Source organism: Heterodontus francisci, chromosome 8, assembly GCF_036365525.1.
Source record: "Heterodontus francisci isolate sHetFra1 chromosome 8, sHetFra1.hap1, whole genome shotgun sequence".
NCBI classification, from domain to species: Eukaryota; Metazoa; Chordata; class Chondrichthyes; order Heterodontiformes; family Heterodontidae; genus Heterodontus; species Heterodontus francisci.
The window spans coordinates 24201693-24225941 of NC_090378.1; the positions used below are offsets into that span (position 1 = coordinate 24201693).

The window sequence follows — 24249 nt, forward strand, 5'->3', positions numbered from 1 at the left end:
TAATTACTGAATAAAAACAGTATATTGGGCTGGACCTAGGAAAAACAGTAGGACTTTAAAGATGCGCACCTTTATTAATGTGCAAATTGGCCAGCAAATTCAGGAGATTAAAAGTTACGCCGCGAGTTGTGAACCTTGAGAGCTTGCTTGTCGATTTACACTGCACTGTCGTTTTGTTTCGTGCAAACAGCACAGCATCTTGGCCTCAGTCTCCCGTTATTTTTAAGAACTTGCTGGATTTGCACTTTAATTGCTCATTAAACTGCCATAGAAAGTTAAGTCTGGTAATCAAGAGTATAAGTATTGTTTTAATGCATTACCAACTGTTCAATTTCACTTCTGCAGTAGTCCATTATTAGAGATTTTTGAAATATCAAATTTCAAATGCTTTTTTCAAAACTTTTCCTTTGTTCCTTTTCTCTCAATCCAATCTATCTTCCCCCTCTATTTCTCTTTCTGTAGTTGATTTAACTCTAATTCACCCACCTTCTGGCTTCCTCTTTCTTTCTGAATCCTTAAATCTCATTGGTGCTGTTCTCATCATTCACCTGAGGTCGCAGATGCCTCATTTCTCTCCAGACTCCTTTATCAACTCAAATTTCCAGCCAGTTACAATCAAATTTTTTTTTTTGATTTGAAAGGTTGTGGAAATAAATCCCTATATGCTCTGTACTTTGGTGCCAGAGCTAACTTATCAAAAGGATGATCATACAATACACATTTGACAGCTTTATATCAGTGTGAGTGACTGAAGGTTTACCGTGCACTGGTTGTGATGCACCCCAAATGCAGTATGTGTAGGGAGAGCTTTGATCTGGTTCATGCAATGAGTTTCTTCCTATGTTGGCCACACAGTTTTACCCTCTTTGCTCTCCTCTTCCCAAGTGACTGATGGGGCAGATTGATTATATATATATATAGCTGTACCATATATGGATGGACTGAGCTGGATGGGCCACATGGTCTTTTCCTCTCCTTCATATGTTTGTATGTAATTGCACAATGTACTTCATAGTGTAATCATTATCACATTCAAAGTGACTCCTGACAAAGCAGAGCATGCACAGCACGATCGCGGACATCATCAGTGCGAGCGAACATTTGCCAGCTTGTCAGTATGAATGTGCGCATGACGTCACCACACGATGACGTCCTCACCCCTCAATAGCTGCCTCCATCGCCTCTTCACCCCGCTTGACCGCTTGCTCCCTGCCACCTTCCCTCAGCCACTTGCTCCTCCCGCCCCACTGGCTGCGCTCCCCGCCTCGGCTGTTCGCTTTAGACCTTGCCACTGCCCCCACCTCCCAACAGCCGATCGTTCCGAGCTCCTTGCTTCCCCCTCCCCCCCGCCCCATTCTCCGGCCACTCGCCCTCCGCTTCCATCCCGCCCCACACACACACCCCCCACATCCAGCTCTCCGGCTGCTCGCCCCTTGCTTCACCCTTTCTCCGGCCGCTTGCTCCCACGTCTCCTGTCACCGTTCGAAGCCCGCTTGCTTCTTCGGGCGGCGCGGCAGGCAACAACCAAATTTGGGAGCGGGTGGCCGAGAGGTGGGAAGCAGGGCAGATCAGAGGGGGGAGGGGAACGGGGAGTGACCGGCCGGAGAGTGGGGAGGCGGGGAGGGAAGAAGTGGTGGGCGAGCGGCTGGAGAGCGGGACAGGAGGTGAGGTCCGAGCGAGTGGCTAAGGGAGGGCAGTGGGGAGCGAGCGGTGCGCATATGGGCGCAGGAAGGAGCAGCAAAGAGAAGCATGTGCTAGTACTACGCCACCTAGTGGTTGTATTGTCAGCAAACATTGCCTATTACATTACTGAGAATCTGAAGTATTCTCAATTATTTAAAAGAAATATTCATCAAACTTGAACAGAAATCTGTCACCTGGTAAATGTTTTTTATATATATATATATATATATATATATATGTGTGTGTGTGTATATATATATCACATGAAAGTGAGAGCAGGAAGTATAAATGCACGTTGTCCATGTGCAATACTGTCAAAACGTAAACGGTGATCGGAAGATATTCCATTCTGGGTGGTAGTATTTGTTAAAAGTAGGAAAACACCTTTTGCTCAGTCCAAAATTGGACAGAGGCAGTGCTTAAGCATGGAGACAGCTTTTAAAAAAAAAAGTACTTTATTCAATATAATTTCTCTTTCACTCGCACAGACATGTGCGCACACACGCTCTGTTTACCATAATAAAATGCACATTTCTCCCCTTCAGTTACTATCATATGTTTTACACCAGTAATTTTCAGCTTGTTATAATATGTGGAACCAGTTACAAATATTAAACTTCCCAGGGACTCAGTTTTAGACTTGTATACAATGCCCCCCAGTTATTGATAGCAAATCCTAAAATTATCTGCAAATTCTCTAACTTGGCCTGCTGTTGATATAAAAACCCATGTTTGTAAAACCTTAGGCAGCTATCCCAGCCATTGAAAGAAAGAACAAACTTGCACTTCTTTAACATTTTTAAAATTTTCAAATGGTATAAAGCATTTCATAGCCAATGAAACATGTACTAATGTTGTATCTTTTTTCCCATTTACAGAAACCTTGTTAAGAAATATGGTCCAAAGCGTTCGAGCAAAGATGAAGAACCCAGGTAAAGACATGACAAAGAGCAAGTTTTGACATGTGGATACACAGATGCACTTTAAAAAAAAAAATTGTTACTTAAGGTTACCACAGTCCTGGGAATGCCCAGCAAAAGCCAAATACATTTCCACAGAGCAGTGGCAGGAAACATTTGAGCCTATCAACCTGGATTGCTCTACCTCCCCTTTCAGATCATTTCCCTGATTGAGGAATGCAGGTCTGAAGAAGAAAAGCCCTGAAAAAGAGAAAACTAAGATGTTATATAAGAATTGTTGAGCTGTACTGATTGGCATATATTTTATACAGTTTTGTCCGTCCAGTCTCTTCGGACCAATATCCCATATTTGATAGCCCAAGTCTGTTTTGTGGATTAAATTACTCATGCATATTTAGATTTCTTAAATTGTCTTTAATTTTGCTGACAAGTTCCTGTCTTGAAAGTGCTGACTCTTGTTGGGTTACAGTTCCATGGGTGGCAGCAGCCTTCAGTACCTCAAATAAGTTACAACTTTTCTTGTATGAATTAGGCAATGTGTGTCAGCCTCATCCTGTTTTCACCTAATGTCTGTACAGCACTTTCCAGCAACATAGCAGTCATCAGTGAGAACCTTGGCCAATGTATTCTATCCAATCAAGAGACACTGTGACCAATTGTTGCCTATCAGCTGCAATTCTGGGTGACATTCACAAGCTTACAAAAATAAGGAATCAATCCTGGGGCCTTCTGGCCTGTTTAAGTCAGTACTTGCTAGGTAATGCTTGGGAGACCTTTAAACTTATTAAATTGAAGCTGTTTACTTAAAATGAAATTCTTCTAGAATTTTGATCAAAAAAGTCGTTACCAGTTAAAACATAGAAAATAGGAGTAGGAGTAGGCCATTCGGCCCTTCGGGCCTGCTCTCCCATTCAAAAAAGATCATGGCTGATCATCTAATTCAGCACCCTGTTGCTGCTTTCTCTCCATATCCCTTGATCCCTTTGGCATTAAGAAATATATCTATCTCCTCCTTGAATATATTCATGACTTGGCCTCCACTGCCTTCTGCGGTGGAGAATTCCACAGGTGTTCACCACCCTCTGAATGAAGAAATTTCTCCTTGTCTCGGTTCTAAATGACATACCCTGTATCCTGAGACTGTGACCCCTGGTTCTGGGCTCCCCAACCATCGGGAACATCCTCCCTCATCTAGCCTGTCTAGTCCTGTTAGAATTTCATAGGTTTCTATGAGATCCCCTCTTATTCTAAACTCTAGTGAATATAGGCCTAGTCGACCCAATATCTCCTCATATGTCAATCCTGCCATCCCAGGAATCAGCCGAGTAAATCTTCTTTGCACTCCCTCCATGGCAAGAACATCCTTCCTCAGATAAGGAGACTAAAACTGCACACAGTACTCCAGATGTGGTCTCACCAAGGCCCTGTATAACTGCAGTAAGATATCCTTGCTCCTGTACTCTCATCCTCTTGTAATGAAGGCCAACATACCATCTGCCTTCCTAACTGCTGCTGCACCTGAATGCTTGCTTTCAGCGACTGGTGTACAAGGACACCCAGGTCTCGTTGCACCTACCCCTTTCCCAATCAATCAACATTTCAGATAATCTGCATTTCTGTTTTTACAACCAAAGTGGATAACGTCACATTTATCCACAGTATACTGCATCTGCCATGCATTTGCCCACTCACCCAACTTGTCCAAATCACATTGGAGCCTCTTTGCATCCTCCTCACAGCTCACATTTCCGAAGAAGGGTCACTGACCCGAAACGTTAACTCTGCTTCTCTTTCCACAGATGCTGCCAGACCTGCTGAGGGATTCCAGCATTTCTTGTTTTTATTTCACATTTCCTCCCAGCTTTGTGACGCCTGCAGACTTGGAAATGTTACATTTAGTTTCCTCACCCAAGTCATTAATATATATGTATTGTGAATAGCTGGGGCCCAAGCACTGATCCCTGCGGTACCCCACTAGTCACTGCCTGCCACCTGGAAAAAGACCTGTTTATTCCTGCTCTCTGTTTCCTGTCTGTCAACCAATTCTCAATCCATGCCAATATATTACCCCAATCCCATTAATTTTGCACACTAACCTCTTACATGGGACCTTATCAAAAGCTTTCTGAAGATCCAAATACACCACATCCACTGGTTCTCCCTTATCTATTCTACTAGTTACATCCTCAAAAAACTCCAGTAGATTTGTTAAGCATGATTTCCCTTTCGTAAATCTATGCTGACTTTGTCCAGTCCCTTTTATGCTTTCCAGGTGTTCTGCTATCACATCTTTTATAATAGACTTTAGCATTCCCCACTACTGATGTAAGGCTAACTGGTCTGTACTTCCATGTGTTTTCTCTCCCTCCTTTTTTTAAATAGTTGGGTTAGATTTGCCACCCTCCAATCTGTAGGAACTGCTCCAGAGTCTATAGAGTTTTGGAAGATGACCACCAATGCATCCACTATTTCTAGGGCAACTTCCTTTAGTACTCTGGGATGTAGATTATCAGACCCTGGGGATTTGTCAGCCTTTAACCCCATTAATTTCCCTAGCACTATTTGGTTACTAATACTGGGGGGAAAGGGGAAAGGGTGGTGATTTGTGACTTAACTGGAAATAAATACTAATATATTTTTAACTCATCAATTCCCCAGAGTCTCATTGTCACTTTAGTTTCCATAATTAAAATCAACACAGATATGCAGATAATTGTAGCGATTTTTAAATGAACATGTCAAATACTGCATGAGAATGCTGTGCTTGTATACATTGGGGTAGCTTGCTGTTCACACTCCTATGGAGAAAAGTAGCAACTTTAGTGAGGTAGCAGAGGGTTACCAGGAGAATATACCTGAACAGGTGCTTTCAAAAGACGAGCAGAGAAAATATAGTGGGGGGAAACTGTTTTAGCAAATCTTGTAAAGGATTCTTTAAGGAAATTCTTGGATAAAGTAAAATGCATTATTACTATAGTCTTTGTTATGTCATGATCCTGTTGTTTTTTTCGGGAAATATGTGGCGCGCCTGTAAGACTGTAAAAGATCACTTTTTTAAGGCAGCCAGCTTGAGAAGTCACCGAGTAAAGGTGTATCTTGGTTGCCCTGGATATCACCATTCAGAGACATACAATGTTGCTGTTTAACTTTGCAACTAGCTGGAAAAAACTGGCTTTGCAGAGACACTCGGGAGACTGTTCTGACAGACACGGCTGGGCCAACATGAAGGAGAGATCTCTCAGTCAATTTAAACATGAAGGAAGCGAATTTAGGCTATTTTTTTCCCCTCAAAATTCTAAAAGTTAAGCCAGATTGATTCTTTTGAAAGTGGTTGCAAATTGTTGATCTGTTGTGGTCATAGCTGGAAAGAAGAGTTTGAAGCTTCAAATGTTGAACTGAATTACTCAATGGCCTATCGATGAAGAACTTCCTTTCTTCATCGGACCCTGTAAGATTGCGAGTGGACTTTAAATCAGCAGACTGTTTGTCAGGAAGCGTAAATCTGCAAGGACTTTACGATAAAACAATATTTAAAAATAGAAATAACAGTAGTGTTTAAGATTTTAGTCTTTTGAATGAACAGTTAATTTGTTGAGCTAAAGATACCTGTTTGGTACACCTCATTCGGTGGGGGGGGGGGGGGGGGTGGTGGTTGGGGGGGTTACCAGTTTGTTCAATTTGGCTGTTGCTTTCTTTGATTTGGGAAAGCTTGTAGGTATATGTTATGCGACCTGTGGAGTGATGGGACTGAATTGACAGCTCCCACCACAATCAGAATCATATATTTTGATTGGGGGGTTTTGTCTTGAGCGGTCGTGCCATAACAGTTACAGTTGTTGCAACAAGTTAAATAAATGTGGCAAAATGGCGCTACATTTTGTAAGGTAAATACATCCCTCATCGTGAGGCTTTTATTGTCATTTTGTTATAAACCTTCCAGAAAGTTCGTTATATAGCAAAGGTCTAGAAGTTAATTGCTGATCTATTCGATGTGGACTTTATTTTCTTAACCATCTTGAAGATTGCTTAATAAGCTTTTTTATACGACAGTTTTGTTGCATTTTTCCTGTTCTCCTCAAACTGCAGATGTTCCCAGTGAAGACAGTGGATAAATAAATTGGAGACCTGTCCCCAGCCGTGCAACACTGCTGCTTTGACATTGGCTGCCATGAGGTGCATGTGACATTCCGCTTGATGGCATTATTATATGGCGAATGACTAATATGAACTCTCACCTCGGCATTCCCTGGGCCAATGTGTTAGGCTGCAATGCAGTATCTCATTATTTGGCATGATTCAATGTTAAACAATTTATCTTAATTGTCACACTTGTACATAGAATTGTACTATTTTCTTAAACTTTGAGTGGATCTTAAAAAATATGGCTGAATCTTTAAATGGAAAAGTTGCATTTTCCTGTAATTTATGCATTTGGCCAAGTTGCCCTTATCTGGTACAGAAGTAAATTTTTAATTTTAGGGGTAACATTAAATTTAGACCAATGATTCCTGTAGACTGTATTTGCAAAGTAAATACAGGGTTGTCAAATATGAGAGACAAGGGTCAGTTAAAGCTTGCATTACTTATTGTAGGAGTGAGAATTAATACTTAATCCTTATTTCAGAAATAAAGCAACAAGTTGAATTTTACATCTATTGTGAAGATTATTTTGAAGCTGTTGACCAGCTTTTTTACTAGTTTTCTTGATTTCTGTAAGAGAAAGCTCACAAGAAAGATATATAAGAAAGGTCACACAAAGGCAGCAAGTTTAAAAAAAAAACGACTAACAATGTTTCTTATGCCTGGATTTCACTTCCCAGGCTGGCAAGTTAATTTTTCATCTACCCACGAGAACATGCTGATTTTAACAGCCAGGCCTCATTTAAATCATGGACTCTTCCTACCTGATATTTCCCCCTGCCCATTTTGGATAGGATGTCAACTTGAAGTGGTATAAATTGTATGGGGCGACTTCCCACGGGTATTGGGTAAGTGGTGGAAATGGCTACCAGGCTGAATCTATCTCTGACCAAGCTGGTCAACTGTCCTGCTATCTCATTATGACACTTAATGTCAAATTGTTTTGATAATGCTCCTGTGAAGCACCATGGGACATTTTACTGTGTTAAATGTGCTAGATAAATGCTATTTATTTTTTCATTGTTTGTATAATAGGTTCTGGAGAGTGAGTGCCAGCTTGGATTCCTTTCCCTAGTTTGTGCTGGACATTCAAGTTGTACATTTGGAGTTTAAGGGCTGGATTTTTTGGTCCCTCCCGGGGGTGGGAATGGAGGCAGGCGGCCATTCCCACTGTTAGTGAGTTTCATCAGGGCAGGGGGAGGCTGGCCCAGAGAACCTGCCCGATCCGTTAATAAGTGCAATTAAGGTAATTAAAGAGCTCATTGAGAACCCTTTGAGGATCATATTGAGATTTTGATGGGGGCACTTGGGCTGCACGCTGATTCGGGGCGGACCAGATGCATGGAGGTGGCAACGCAGCAGGGAGCCAGTTACGGCCACCCCAGGGAATTATCTGGGCAACTAAAAGGAAGAACAGTGCAGAAGGGGACTCAACCATTGGTACACAGTAGCCATAGGGTCTGCGCAGGTTGCTGGGAGAGTGTTCACTGCATGCTTGGTCAGTGCAGGGGGTCGTCTCCCTCCTGGCATCACTTGGGCATAAGAGGAAGGGGCAAGCCTTCCAACCACAATTAGGAGGCCAACTGACAGCAAGGAAGGCAGTAACTGGCAATGGGATCACGACTGTCATATTTAAGGTCCAGTGGTGATGAGGCGCAACATCTCCGCATGATGGGCAGAGCCCCGCGCGTAACTGGGGCAGAGAATGAGGACTTGGGCAGGAAGGACACAGAAGCCATACCCTCAGGATTCTCAGCACAGGATATACTGCAAATGGCGCTATCTGGACATGTCTGAGAACTAGTGTTACAGGAGACTGCGACTCTCCAGTCAGATGGTCACAGAGATTTGTGTTTTCGGCACCGAAGACCTCACATCTCGCAAAGCTGCTTGCCGTGTCCTGCCGTCAGAGTCACTGTGGCCTTGAACTTCTTTGCCTCTGGCTCCTTCCAAGGATCAGCTGCGGACCTTGGAGGCATCTGACAAACTACTGCAAACCACTGCAGCTCACAGTTTACTGATGCCCTGTTTGCCAGAACTGGGCAGTGCATTCAATTCCAAGCAGATGGGACCTCGCAGGCACAAAGGGCAGTGGGTTTCGCGTCCATCACTGGATTCCCACAGGTGCAGAGCATCATCTATTTTACCCATGTGGCTATTAAGGCAACCGGTGACCACCCAGTAAGGTTCATCAACAGGAAGTGCTGCCACTCGCTCAACATTCGACTGGTCTGCGACCAGACGAACTTCCCACAAGTGTGAGCTCGCTATCCTGGCAGCTGCCAATACTCCACCAGTCCAGGCTGCTACAGTTCTTCATTCCACACTCAAGCTGCGTGGTTGGATTCTAGGGGACAAGGGGTATATCCCTTGAACAGCTGATTAATCACCCCTTTACAAGACCCCAAGACACAGCCATAGAGGCACTACAACCAAATCCATCTTCTCACAAGGACCACCATTGAGCAGGCCCTCAGGCTCCTGAAGATACGGTTCTGGTGCCCGGACTGGTCAGGTGGTGCCCTGCAGTTCACTCTTGCAAGGTTTTCGCACATGGTAGTTTGCTGTGCTGTCTATAAAATGGCCCTCCAGAGAGGTATGGACTTTGAAGAGGGTGAGTCCTTGGAACGACACAGCTCATCAGTGGAACAGGATGTGGAAAAGGAGGAGGAAGTTGCAGAACACACTGTTTTTGCTGCACAAGGATGTGCTTGGACCCGTCGAGGGACTTGAAGTTCTTGTCAACTTGCCATCAACATCAGGGATCATCTGATCCCGGCATGTTTCAACTGAGTCCTTCTAACCCAGGACTCGCTTTGAGCTGCCTACGAGAACACTTCCATTGAGGGTGCAGCTTGGAACAGATCCACCCATACTGTCAATGAAGGATGCACATCTGTCCAGAGTTTTCACTGTGCAGTCCAAGGACCCTTGCTGCCTTTGCCACTTCATCCCTCTTGTTCCGCCATTTAAAATATAGGAGCTCACGCATCTGACCTGTTAGATTTACATTGTGTTGAAAAATAGGAAAAGTGCTCAGCTGCAGGTGCAACAAATCCCAGTGACCCACTCACTGCCATGCCTGACACTGTGGCCTCTGCTCTCGGCCACTTCTACGCGGTGCTCCCCTACTGGCCTCCAAGGAGGTGGAGGCAGCCTGCTCACTCGTCTCTGTTTGCGACTGAGATGCACGTGGTGGTCGTCCTAATCATGGAGGTGCTAGAAACTGCTCAGCTGGCGTCAATGCAGGGGCCGCCTCCCTAACTGGGCCTTTCTGCACCGATGGTCCCTCGGTTAGGGGTCAAGGAGGTCATTGATGATGGTGCCCCATGAGGAGTGGCAACCTCATCCTCCTCTGTCAATGCTTCAGTCCTTGGCTGCTGCTTCAGATGACTGGAAGGGGCAACTAGTTGGGATGCAACTGGCATCCCTTCCAAATATCTCTGCAGCACCAGTGCCACTGGCCGATCAAAGCTACACAGTGTGGCATGCACTCTGTGAATGTCATTGCGCAGTTTCTACATGCACTCTCTGTGCTTCTGCATTTGGCTCTCCATGAGGTTGGCCACTCTCTCTATGGAGGAGCTCATGCATTCAAAGCCCTGAGCCATGGTGGCACACATGAGCTGAATGGAATCCTCCATTCTCAGCCCATGACCGTGCACTGCCTCAAGGAACTCTGACGTGGGAGTGCATCTGTTGCTGCTGGTCTAAGTAGAGCCTCCTTTCCTTTGACTCCTGTGACCCTGCCTCTGCTCCATCATCCAAGGGGGACTGCCCACAGCTGCCTCTGCCTATCTCATCACCACCTGCACACTCGTGATGTAATCGCACGAGGACTCGCCCAGCTGGCTGGCTATCTGAGCTGTTGAATGCTGTGCTTATAAGCTGCGACAGTGCTTGGTCTGAGGTCTGCTCTGGCAACGCTTGGCTCTTTGATTGTACAGGAATCTGCCTTGGTGCCTCCATGTCAGAACCTATGGGAGACACAAGAAGAGATCATGAGAACTTGCCTTGGAGAGCAGAAGCTTCAGCAGTGCTGAGGCTTCCCAACGCAGCTGAGTCTTCAGCATGCTGTCAGACAGGATAGAGTGCAATGCCCCCCTTAATCTATGCATTCCAGTTTCTCTTCACCCTCTCCACCAGGGATGCCCATCTCACCTTTCCTAACTTGCTTGTGGTCAGTGACCCTGGCGACCTCCATGGCTGCTGCTTCCATGGTGGTGATGATGTGAAGGGTGGAGAGCCTTCCTCCTGTGTGGGCCCTTTTTGTGGGCAATGTGAGCCCTTTTCTCTTGTAAGGACAAATGAGAGCCAAGGCACTGCTGGTCTGTTTGGCCGGTGCCAACAGCTCATATTTATAAGCTACATGTATCAATGCAAGCAAGTCCTCAATGGTGCTATGACTTTGAGCTTTGCTGAGATGTCACCAAGTTCCCTCGGTGCACATTCCTTCCATGTTCAGGAGCAGCATGCGCCCTTAGGTTTCTCAGCTGGAATGTCTGCTGAAGGTTGAGTACCCACAGGGTTCGGTGTTGCAGTTACTTTGCCAGAACAAATAAGGTCATTGAACCTCCTCCTGCACTGGACCTAGTTTCTCCGGACCCCACACTGTCTGCTCATGGTCTGTGCTACCTCGATCCAGACCTGCTTGATCTTGGAGGGTGACCTACTGCTGCCACCCTCGGGAAAGAGGGCCTCCTTCCTCAACCTCACTGCCTCGTGGAGGACCTCCAGGTTGGTATCAGCAAAGTGAGGGCCCCGATCTCTTTCCTGAGCAGCACCGACTCTATCTCAAAGCTGTCCTGGTCCACAGTTTCATTTCAACCTTCTCATCTGGCGCTTTAACGAAAGACTTTTTATCTTCCTATCAGTTGTGAAGGATCACAAGCTTCAATAACTCATGCATACCAACATCCCTCTGGATCCTTCTTCCCCTACCTCTGACCCCATCTCTTTTTCAAATTTCACCCCTTGTTATGTATACACGATACCCTCTGACCTTCCCTTTCCTGACTCTGAATAATGAGAACATAAGAAATAGGAACTGGAGTAGGCCATTCGGCCCGTCAAGTCTGCCCCACCATTCGGTAAAATTATGGCTGATCTGCCCCAGATCTCAACTCCTGTTTCGTGCCAGCTCCTCATAGCCCTCAACTCCCTGATATTTCAAAGATCTTCTACCTCCTCTTTAAATACTTTGTGATCTAGCCTCCACAACTCTCTGGGGTAGAGAATTCCAGGCATTGTGATAGAGACTGTTACAAGATCTTTCCTCCCATTAGCTCCTTGCTTATCTGATATCTGTGGGATGTTTGTAGTGTCAACCACTGGGAAGATCTGTCTTCAGAAAAGGCTTCAGCTTCATCCCCTTAAGTCCCCACCTCAATGAATTTGGAGCTTGGCATGACACTGAGGTCTTCTCTCGCCTCCATCTCCACGCCCACTTATTTGGCCAAGAGTCATACCCCCGCTCAGCGGACCCTTTTATTCATCTCCAATATTCTGCCTTCACCTGGAGCCCTCCCTCTGGTCTCATACCCTCCCTCGATCTTTTCAATGAGAACTGTCGGCGTGACATCAGCCATCTCAATTTCTCTGCACCCCTTACTCGCTCTAACCTATCTCTCTCTCAACTTGCAGTGCTTCATTCTCTCTGGTCCAACCCGAACATAGTCATCAAACCTCCTGACAAGGGTGGTGCCGTTGTCTGGTGCACCAACCTCTACCTATCAGAGCCCAAATGCCAACTCTCTGACACTTCCTCCTACCTCCTCCGGACCAAGACACCACTACTGAACATCATTACATTGTATCCAGGACTGTCACCAGACCTCATCTCCTCTGGAGAACCTCCCTCCATGGCTTCCAACCTCATAGTTCCCCAACCCCGAACAGCCTGCTTCTACCTCCTTCAGAAAACCACAAACAAGACTGCCCAGGTTGACCCATTGTTTCAGCCTGTTCCTGCTCCACTGAATTGATTTTTTTCCATCTCGACTCTATTTTTACTCCCCTTGTCCAGTCTCTTCTCCCCTACATCCGTGACATTGCTGATGCCCTTCGTCATTTCAACAGTTTCCTGGCTCTCATCATCTCGAATTCACCATAGATGTCCAATCCCTCTACATTTCCATCTCGCTATAGGATGGTCTGATGGCTGTCCACTTCTTCGTAGATTGGAGGTCCAAACAATCCCCATCCACCACCACCCTCCTCCGCCTGGCAGAGCTTGTTCTCACATTGAACAACTTCTCCTTCAACTCCACTCACTTCCTCCAAATTAAAAGTGTTGCTGTGGGTACCCACAAGGGTCCCAGTTACGCCTGTCTTTTTGTAGGATATGAATATTCCTTATTCCAGTCCTACTCCGGACCCCTCCCTCACCTCTTCTTCTTCCAGTATATTGATGACCGTATCGGTGTCACTGCCTGCTCTTGCCCTGAACTGGAAAATTTAATTGACTTTGTTTCCAATTTCCACCCTTCTCTCTCCTTCATATGTCCATCTCCGAGTCTTTTCTCTTTCCTTCCTCAACTTCTCTGTCTCCATTTCTGGGGGTAGGCTATTAACCAATATGTCCTATAAGCCCACTGACTCCCACAGCTATCTGGACTTGACTTCCTCACACCCCACTTCCTGTGAGGACTCAATTCCTTTCTCCCAGTTTCTCCATCTCCATCGCACCTATTCGGACAATACAACCTTCCATGCTAGTGCTTCCGATATGCCTTCCGTTTTCCTCAACAGAGGATTCTCCCCCACTTTGGTTGGCGAGGTCCTTAACCATATCCAATCTATTTCACGTACTTCTACTCTCACCCCTTCCCCTCCCTCTCAGAACCATGATAGGGTTCCCCTTGTCCTCACCTTCCATCTCACCAGCCTCCGTTTTCAACAGATCATCCTCCACCATTTCCACCACCTCCAAACACATCTTCCCCCTCCCCTTTTAGCATTCTGAAGTGACCGTCCAACTCTTCAGTCACCCTTAACACACCCCCCTCCTTTCCCACGGTACCTTTCCATGCAAGTGCGGGAGATGTACCACCTGCCCTTTCACCTCCTCCCTTCCCACCGTTCAGGGCCTCAAACACTCCTTGCAAGTGAAACTGCGATGTACTTGTGCTTCTTTCAACTTAGAATACTGTATTAGCTGCTTGCAATATGGTCTGCTCTACATTGGGGAGTCTAAATGTCAACTGGGTGACCTTGTTCAGTCGCAAGCATGACTCCGAGCTTCATGTCACTTGTCATTTTAATTTCCCACCTTGCTGCCACTCTGAGCTTTCTGTCCTTGACTTGCTGCAGCGTTCCAAAGAAGCTCAATATAAGTTTGATGAACAGCACCTCATGTTTCAGCTGGGCATCTTACAGCCTTCCGGACTCCACATAGAGTTCAAAACTTTAGATGGTAACCTCTGCCCTATTTTTGTCCCCCTTTTCTCTTTTCCTTCTTTGCACCCCCCAATTTCTTTCTTAATGCCTTTACTTTGTTTTCGGACTGCTGCTATCCTGCCATCTACATCTCATCCAGCTATGTCTTTTGCTTCATTACTTGGCTTTGTACCATGAAACCTTTTGTCATTTAATGTCTCCTGCCCTCCACCCTATCACAGACCTTCCTTTTTGTTCCTCTTTCCCACCTCCCTTCACTTGCTCAAAACCTATTACATTTCTAACCTTTGCCAGTTCTGATTCAAGGTTATTGATCTGAAACATTAACTCTGCTTTTCTCTCCACAGATATTGCCTGATCTCCTGAGTATTTCCAGCATTTCTGTTTCTGTCCCAGGTTGCAGCCCTCTACCTTTTCTGTTCATTGTGTAATACAGCAGGGAAGTCTCTAACGTGATAGCCACGGTAATGGCTGCCATGGTGGGTTCAAATAGAGCCTGAGCTCTTTCAGTCCCGCCTCTATGGCTGCTAATTGACTATCCAACTCCCTTTTCACCCAATTAACAGTCCACCCCTGTGAAAATCGGGGCCTGTGACTTCTTCTCCCCCCAGGGGCAGGATCAGGACCCGGAAACAGTCCCAATGTCCGTCTGTTTCCTGACCTTGGAAGGAAAATCAGGCCCTAAAAGTCATGTTCTACAGTTATGGTACTTCAGGTAATGGCTTTTTCATGCTACTGTCAAGGGGTTTGTTGGTTTCCACTTTGGCTCTATGTCAACAGATGATATTGGTGGAGTTTTTCCAACCCTCATTCACAGTAATTAATGAACATCTTTATTTTTGTACAGTTTATTTCTTTATTTTTTAGCTTTGGTCAGTGTGTGTGAAGTTTATGTCATACATTTGTCATGTTGGAGGATCATAGCAACTATATTGATGCATCAATATCTTTGTCTTTGATGCATCAACTGGTAGTGTGACCTCTTCACTCTAGTGCTCGCCCTTGATTTTGTGAGCTTCGAAAGCTTTACCAAAGTTTGCATGCCATTTGCAAAGTATATAAATTTTCATTTATTTACATAGTAGTCAATTTCCACTAATAGAAGAGCAAAGTACTGTGGATGCTGGAAATCTGAAATAGAAACAGAAAATGCTGGAAATACTCAACAGGTCTGGCAGCATCCATGGAGTGAAAAACAGTTAATATTTCAGGTTGGGGTTAACTCAGTTTCTCTAGTCACAGATGCTGCTGGACTTGCTGAGTATTTCCAGCAGTTTCTGTTTTTATTCAGGAATTTCCATTGCTAGTTTGTCTCTGATCATTTCTTCTTTGCCACATCTCATCTGTACTCCAGCATTCAGCTACTCTGAATGCTCTACAAGCTCTCTCTTTGGATGCTGTTAGCTTTTGAGATTTTTACCCTTTCATATATCACATTTTTTTTGATGAAATTGCCATCAGCTTTCTCTTTCCTGTAAAATGTTTTTTTACATTCATCATCTGTCAGGTTAAATAATGCTTGAATATCCTGTGCTTTATTACTCATATAGGAAATCAACATGTTTATTTGTTTAATCTCCTTCAAATAGCCCTGGCACTGTTCTGTAATCTTTCAATCTCTCTCCCAACTTGGCCATTCCTCTGGCACGGAGAAATTAAATTACGACAGTAATATAACTCTTCAATTTAACTTGACTTAACTCACCTGGGAACAATTTGATGTTTTCACCTACAGTACAGGTGGTTGCTTTTACTTATTCTTGGCATATGGAGATCACTGACAAAGGCAGCATTTAATACCCATCACTAATTGCCCTTGAAAAGGTGGTGGTGAGCTGACTTCTTGAACTGCCGTAGTCCTCGTGCTGTAGTTATACCAATAGTACTATTAGGTAGTTTCAGGATTTTGAACTAGTGGCAATGACGAAACGGTGATATAGTTTCAAGTCAGGATGATGTGAGACTTGGAGGAAAACTTGCAGGTGGTAGTTTCTTTAGAGATAGTAATAAAAAACAAAAGAACAAAAAAAATTACAGCACAGGAACAGGCCCTTCGGCCCTCCAAGCCTGCGCCGATCCAGATCCTCTATCTAAACATGACGTCTATTTTCTAAGGGTCTGTATCTCTCTACTTCCTGCCCATTCGTGTATCTGTCTAGATACATCTTAAAAGATGCTATCGTGCCCGCGTCTACCACCTCCGCTGGGAACGCGTTCCAGGCACCCACCACCCTCTGCGTAAAGAACTTTCCACGCATATCCCCCCTAAACTTTTCCCCTTTCACTTTGAACTCGTGACCCCTAGTAATTGAATCCCCCACTCTGGGGAAAAAGCTTCTTGCTATCCAACCTGTCTATACCTCTCATGATTTTGTACACCTCAATCAGGTCCCCCCTCAACCTCCGTCTTTCTAATGAAAATAATCCTAATCTACTCAACCTCTCTTCATAGCTAGTGCCCTCCATGCCAGGCAACATCTTGGTGAACCTCCTCTGCACCCTCTCCAAAGCATCTACATCCTTTTGGTAATGTGGCGACCAGAACTGCACGCAGTATTCCAAATGTGGCCGAACCAAAGTCCTATACAACTGTAACATGACCTGCCAACTCTTGTACTCAATACCCCGTCCGATGAAGGAAAGCATGCCGTATGCCTTCTTGACCACTCTATTGACCTGCGTTGCCACCTTCAGGGAACAATGGACCTGAACACCCAAATCTCTCTGTACATCAATTTTCCCCAGGACTTTTCCATTTACTGTATAGTTCACTCTTGAATTGGATCTTCCAAAATGCATCACCTCGCATTTTCCCTGATTGAACTCCATCTGCCATTTCTCTGCCCAACTCTCCAGGCTATCTATATTCTGCTGTATTCTCTGACAGTCCCCTTCACTATCTGCTACTCCACCAATCTTAGTGTCGTCTGCAAACTTGCTAATCAGACCACCTATACTTTCCTCCAAATCATTTATGTATATCACAAACAGCAGTGGTCCCAGCACGGATCCCTGTGGAACACCACTGGTCACACGTCTCCATTTTGAGAAACTCCCTTCCACTGCTACTCTCTGTCTCCTGTTGCCCAGCCAGTTCTTTATCCATCTAGCTAGTACACCTTGGACCCCATGCGCCTTCACTTTCTCCATCAGCCTACCATGGGCAACCTTATCAAACGCCTTACTGAAGTCCATGTATATGACATCTACAGCCCTTCCCTCATCAATCAACTTTGTCACTTCCTCAAAGAATTCTATTAAGTTGGTAAGACATGACCTTCCCTGCACAAAACCATGTTGCCTATCACTGATAAGCCCATTTTCTTCCAAATGGGAATAGATCCTATCCCTCAGCAGCTTCCCTACCACTGACGTCAGGCTCACCGGTCTATAATTACCTGGATTATCCCTGTTACCCTTCTTAAACAAGGGGACAACATTAGCAATTCTCCAGTCCTCCGGGACCTCACCCGTGTTTAAGGATGCTGCAAAGATATCTGTTAAGGCCCCAGCTATTTCCTCTCTCGCTTCCCTCAGTAACCTGGGATAGATCCCATCCGGACCTGGGGACTTGTCCACCTTAATGCCTTTTAGAATACCCAACACTTCCTCCCTCCTTATGCCGACTTGACCTAGAATAATCAAACATCTGTTCCTAACCTCAACATCCTTCATGTCCCTCTCCTCGGTGAATACCGATGCAAAGTACTCGTTTAGAATCTCACCCATTTTCTCTGACTCCACGCATAACTTCCCTCCTTTGTCCTTGAGTGGGCCAATCCTTTCTCTAGTTACCCTCTTGCTCCTTATATATGAATAAAAGGCTTTGGGATTTTCCTTAACCCTGTTTGCTAAAGATATTTCATGACCCCTTTTAGCCCTCTTAATTCCTCGTTTCAGATTGGTCCTACATTCCCGATATTCTTTCAAAACTTCGTCTTTCTTCAGCCTCCTAGACCTTATGTATGCTTCCTTTTTCCTCTTAGCTAGTCTCACAATTTCACCTGTCATCCATGGTTCCCTAATCTTGCCATTTCTATCTCTCATTTTCACAGGAACATGTCTCTCCTGCACGCTAATCAACCTCTCTTTAAAAGCCTCCCACATATCACAGGTGGATTTACCTTCAAACAGCTGCTCCCAATCTACATTCCCCAGCTCCTGCCGAATTTTGGTATAGTTGGCCTTCCCCCAATTTAGCACTCTTCCTTTAGGACCACTCTCGTCTTTGTCCATGAGTATTTTAAAGCTTACGGAATTGTGATCACTATTCCCAAAGTAGTCCCCTCCTGAAACTTCAACCATCTGGCCGGGCTCATTCCCCAACACCAGGTCCAGTATGGCCCCTTCCCGAGTTGGACTATTTACATACTGCTCTTGAAAACCCTCCTGGATGCTCCTGACAAATTCTGCTCCATTTAGACCTCTAACACTAAGTGAGTCCCAGTCAATGTTGGGAAAATTAAAATCTCCTATCACCACCACCCTGTTGCTCCTACATCTTTCCATAATCTGTTTACATATTTGTACCTCTATCTCACGCTCGCTGTTGGGAGGCCTGTAGTACAGCCCCAACATTGTTACCGCACCCTTCCTATTTCTGAGTTCTGCCCATATTGCCTCACTGTTCGAGTCCTCCATAGTGCCCTCCTTCAGCACAGCTGTGATATCCTTTTTGACCAGTAATGCAACTCCTCCACCCCTTTTACCTCCCTCTCTATCCCGCCTGAAGCATCGATATCCTGGGATATTTAGTTGCCAATCATGCCCTTCCCTCAACCAAGTCTCAGTAATAGCAATAACATCATACTCCCAGGTACTAATCCAAGCCCTAAGTTCATCTGCCTTACCTACTACACTTCTTGAATTAAAACAAATGCACCTCAGACCACCAGTCCCTTTGCTTTCATCATCTGCTCCCTGCCTACTCTTCCCCTTAGTCACGCTGACTTCATTATCTAGTTCCTTACAGGCTTTCGTTACTACCTCCTTACTGTCCACTGACCTCCTCATATTGTTCCCATCCCCCTGCCACATTAGTTTAAACCCTCCCCAACAGCATTAGCAAAAGCACCCCCAGGGACATTGGTTCCAGTCCGGCCCAGGTGTAGACCGTCCAATTTGTAATAGTCCCACCTCCCCCAGAACCGGTCCCAATGTCCCAAAAATCTGAACCCCTCCTTCCTGCACCATCTCTCAAGCCACGCATTCATCCTGACTATTCTTTCATTTCTACTCTGACTATCACGTGGCACTGGTAGCAATCCTGAGATTACTACCTCTGAGGTCCTACTTTTTAACTTGGCTCCTAACTCCCTAAATTCTGCTTGTAGGACCTCATCTCGTTTTTTACCTATATCATTGGTACCTATGTGCACAATGACAACTGGCTGTTCACCCTCCCCCTTCAGAATGTTCCGCAGCCGATCTGAGACATCCCTGGCCCGTGCACCTGGGAGGCAACATACCATTCGGGAGTCTCGTTTGCGACCACAGAACCGCCTATCTACTCCCCTTGCAATCGAATCCCCGATGACTATAGCCCTTCCACTCTTTTTCCCGCCCCTCCGAACAGCAGAGCCAGCCACGGTGCCATGAACCTGGCTACTGCTGCCTTCCCCTGGTGAGCCATCTCCCTCAACAGTATCCAAAATGGTATACTTGTTTTGGAGGGAGATGACCGCAGGGGACTCTTGCGCTGCCTTCCTGCTCTTTCTCGCCTTTTGGTCACCCATTCCCTTTCTCCCTCAGCAATCCTAACCTGCGGTGTGACTAATTCGCTAAACGTGCTATCCATGACCTCCTCAGCATCACGCATGCTCCAAAGTGAGTCCATCCGCAGCTCCAGAGCCGTCATGCGGTCTAACAAGAGCTGCAGCTGGACACACTTCCTGCACGTGAAGGAGTCAGGGACATCATCCGTGTCCCTGAGCTCCCACATTGAGCAAGAGGAGCATGACACAGGTCTGAGATCTCCTGCCATTTTTAATCTTAAGCTTAACTTAGTTAAATGAAAAAGGAACGAAAATTTTTTGCCAATCACACGATAAAAAAAAGAGAAATAGAAAAAGCCTTACCTTATCTACACACCACCGAGTCCTTTTTTTTTTGGTTAGAGGAGGAGGGCGGGTGGGAGACACTACCTGTGTCGTGTCTCGGGTTCAGAAACGGCCCAAATATATAGGGTTTTACTTACCCAGCAGCCCCCTGGTCTCCGCCGAAAACAAAAGGAAATTAAGTTTACTTTGAAACTGACCTTCCCAGCTGATCACTCACTCGCTCGCACTCTCTGCTCCCGAATAAGCTGCTGCAATGAAAAGCAAGTTATTTTAAACGGCCCAAATATATAGGGTTTTACTTACCCAGCAGCCCCCTGGTCTCCGCCGAAAACAAAAGGAAATTAAGTTTACTTTGAAACTGACCTTCCCAGCTGATCACTCACTTGCTCGCACTCTCTGCTCCCGAATAAGCTGCTGCAATGAAAGGCAAGTTATTTTAAACGGCCCAAATCTATAGGGTTTTACTTACCCAGCAGCCCCCTGGTCTCCGCCGAAAACAAAAGGAAATTAAGTTTACTTTGAAACTGACCTTCCCAGCTGATCACTCGCTCGCACTCTCTGCTCCCGAATAAGCTGCTGCAATGTTAGAGATCCATAAAATGTCGAATTTGCATTTAACTGCAGACATTCATTCAAGGCCTACCAGGAATTTCCACTAATAGAAGAGTAAAGTATTGTGGATGCTGGTGTTCCCGTGCATCTGCTGCCCTTGTTCTTGTAGCGGTCACAGGTCTGGAAGGTGCTGTCGAAGGAGCCTTGGTGAGTTGTTGTGGTGCACACCGCTGCCACTGTATGCCAATGGTGGAGTGAGTGAATATTTAAGATGGTAGATCGGGTGCTGATCAAATGGGCTGCTTTGTCTTTGATGGTGTTGAGCTTCTTGAGTGTTGGAGCTGCACTATCCAGGCAAGTGGAGAGTATTCCATCAGGCTCCTGAATTTTGCCTTGTAAGATGGTGGACAGGCTTTGGGGAGCCAGGAAGTAAGTTACTTGTTGCAAAGTTCCCTGCCTCTGACCTGCTTTTGTAACCACTGTATTTTTATGGCTGGTCCCGTTAAGTTTCTGGTCAGTGCTAAGCACCAACATGTTGATGGTAGAGAATTCAGCGATGGTAATACCATTGAATGTTAAGGGCAGAAGGTTATATTCTGTCTTGCACTGTGTGATATGAATGTTTTCACTGCCTTATACTTCCTCGCATAACGAGAACATTTCAATTTGGATTAATAGTTTACATAGGTTCTCACTGCTTTTCATTTTGCTTTTGGTGGATATTATAAGACTTCTAACACCTTGTAAAATTTAGTTATCCACACAAACACAGCTTCTGTCTGGTAGACCTCACTGGGTGAAGAGAATGGTGTTATTACAAGGCAAAGCACAGAAACCAGTAAAGCTACTGGATCACACACAATATAGATTCTCTGAGATTCATTGCAAGTCCCCACAAAACCAGACACACAAACAACCTTGAATATAATTGCATGAATAAGTGCCAACCTACAAAACCCTGGAAAGCAACAAACAGCTTCTTAGAAAAAGCTGACACGGTCCTAAAAATGTTGTCAATTCAAAAAACCTTAAACTGTCATAACAGTCCTAATAAAGGCCTTTAACCAAGGCCACTACAAGGCAACCAAATAATTGAGCTCTCTAAATTGGATCTCAGAAATGTTTTTTAAAACTGTAGCCTTGTGCAGGTCTAATGAAAGTGATTAATTTTAGTGGATGTGAAGGGAACTTGCCAAAATTTTGAAACTGCGACTAGAAGATGAAAGAAAGAATGTGCATTTATATAGCACCTTTCACAACCTCTGGATGTCCCTGAAGTTTGCAGCCAATTAAATACTTTGAAAATCTAGTAATTAAAATGTCGAGAAACTTAGAAAAAAGAAAAACTTAGCAGCCAATTTGCACACAGCAAGGTCCCACCAAAGAAATGAAATAATGATCTGGTCTGTTTTAGTGATGGCTGAGGGAGAAGTATTGGCCAGGGTACCAGAGAGAACTCCTCTGCTCTTGAATAGTGTCATGGGATTTTTTACGTTGCATCCACCTGGAAGTGCAATCGGAACCTCTGTTTAATGCTTCATCAGAATGATGGCAGCTCTGACAGTCCAGCACTCCCTCGGTACTGTAATGTTAACCTGGGATATGTGCTCAAGTGTCTGGAGTAGGACCTCAACCCATGACCATTTGTCTCGGAGGCAGCCCATTTTACACTGTCCACAATTTTCTACTTCCTATGGGCCAAACGCTGAAGAAGGTTTTTGCAGTGAATTTAGAAATTTTTGACTGTATAAGTGAGTCCTGATAGTGTAGAATGTTTCCTGTGTGGGTATGAGTTCATGCTTTCCAGACAAGTTTGATTTTTGACACCTCCTTGGTGCATCTTTCAACATTTTGAAATGTTTTGTTATTTGGAACCAAAATAAATTATGCTTCAATACTATTTATTTGTATATAATTGGCATCCATCTTTTTGATTGTGCCTCTGAAATATTGAGGAAATTTATGTTACCAACACTTTATAAATGCAAGTTATTGCAAGTCACAGTTGACTTGATTGTTGCACCATCAGAAGATAATATTCACAAAGAATAACCGTGAAACACCTGAATATAAGAAAGCTGAAATCTGCACAAAGCATTTGCCAGTATATGGAATTGCAGCGCTTGTGCGTGATCTCCTCATTGCAATTCTTTGTGCCTCAAACTTGTGCTCATGAAATAGGTGACGTCACTATCTGGCCCATGTTGCTGGAGCAGACTGGTCAAGTTATTAACAGTCTTGAATTTTAGTTCTGATGGTGTATACTTGAAACAGTTGAACATTTACTTTTTGTAGTTGTTCCAGGCCTTATAGGGTCTGAGTTGCAACATTTAAGAGCCTGTGTCTGCCTCTGGCGTTTTTGGCCCAGACTAAACAAAGCCCTGTATCTATATCTGGTTCCTTCGTTTAGGCTGAACTGGCTTGTATATCTCTTCCACTTGGCTCATCAGTTTCGAAATTTGGCCAGGCTCCCTGCTTCAAAAGAAAAGAATATTTGTATTGCAGACCATTTGCTAGTTGGATGCATTTAGTGAGTGGTACATAAGCTGGCTTCGTCTGTTTGCCAGATCATGAGTCAGTGATCAAATGAATTTGAAAGCAACTTCACTTGGACGAGTTGGCTCTCTGATCCATGTGCTTCGGCTTTTTGATTAAAATAGTCCCCGATAGGAAGAAAAGTTTGAGTTCTGTACACTCCCCTGTACTGTTTGTTTTATAGATTGGGCTAGAAATTGCTGCAAAGTTGTGCCATTAGAATGATGCATAAGCGCTGCATGCTATTTGTAAAATATCTTGCAATTTGTGAAGTAACAAGATGGATGATTTGTGCTGCTCTGCCATGAGCCTCACCAAAAAAATTCATTCTTGCCTTGAGGCTCCTCATTGAACTTGATGGTGATTGTGAAATTGCTGGATGTATGACATTATTAAAGGTTATTCTCGCCACAGCCATTTAGGACTGGTAATTAATATCATGGAGAACCCTGGAATGATGTGATTTATGGTCTTGACATGACATTCAGCCTTGGAATAAAGGACCAATGAAGCTGTGGAGTCTCAGTCCAGTTAGTGAGTTATTCCTAGAGGTTTTTAAATTCTCTATCTGGCTTGGGAGTCTTGCCATCCATACTCCTGTTGGTGCCGAAAGGCAATAATTTTCAGCATGCAAAAGGGCCATTCAGTCAAATGCAAATTAGATAGATTTCTCTCAGGAAATAAAATTTTGTGATACAGGGAAACATGACTTGGTAAGTATAGCATGCTAGGGAGGAAAAAGGTTTTAACCTATGGTTCCCGAAGTCCTCCACCACTTGCGTTTTCTGCATGTCATTTCTGGGTCTATTGAAAACTTACTGATACAGATTGATATGGTTTGTCAACAACTCCTTTATTGGATCATGCAACTATCAAGATGGTAGAAGGCAAACTAGGTGGGCCTAGGTCCTTTCTCATGTTGCAATTCTTAGGTTCCTGTGAAAGCAGTGCAATATTGTACT

At 44.7% G+C, this 24249-nt stretch overlaps 1 protein-coding gene across 3 annotated transcripts in view; it reads left to right on the plus strand.

Annotated features, from left to right (window-relative positions):
- fnbp1l (formin binding protein 1-like) overlaps positions 1–24249 on the plus strand; it is a 200478-nt gene that overhangs the window by 111003 nt on the left and 65226 nt on the right. For 2 of the 3 annotated variants that reach the window (XM_068036809.1, XM_068036810.1), the window contains exon 3: positions 2562–2615. In XM_068036809.1, the coding sequence (XP_067892910.1) occupies positions 2562–2615 (54 nt within the window). Of the gene's footprint in view, positions 1–2561; positions 2616–7534; positions 7592–24249 lie in introns of those variants that run through there. The other variant, XM_068036811.1, reaches the window with a different exon arrangement.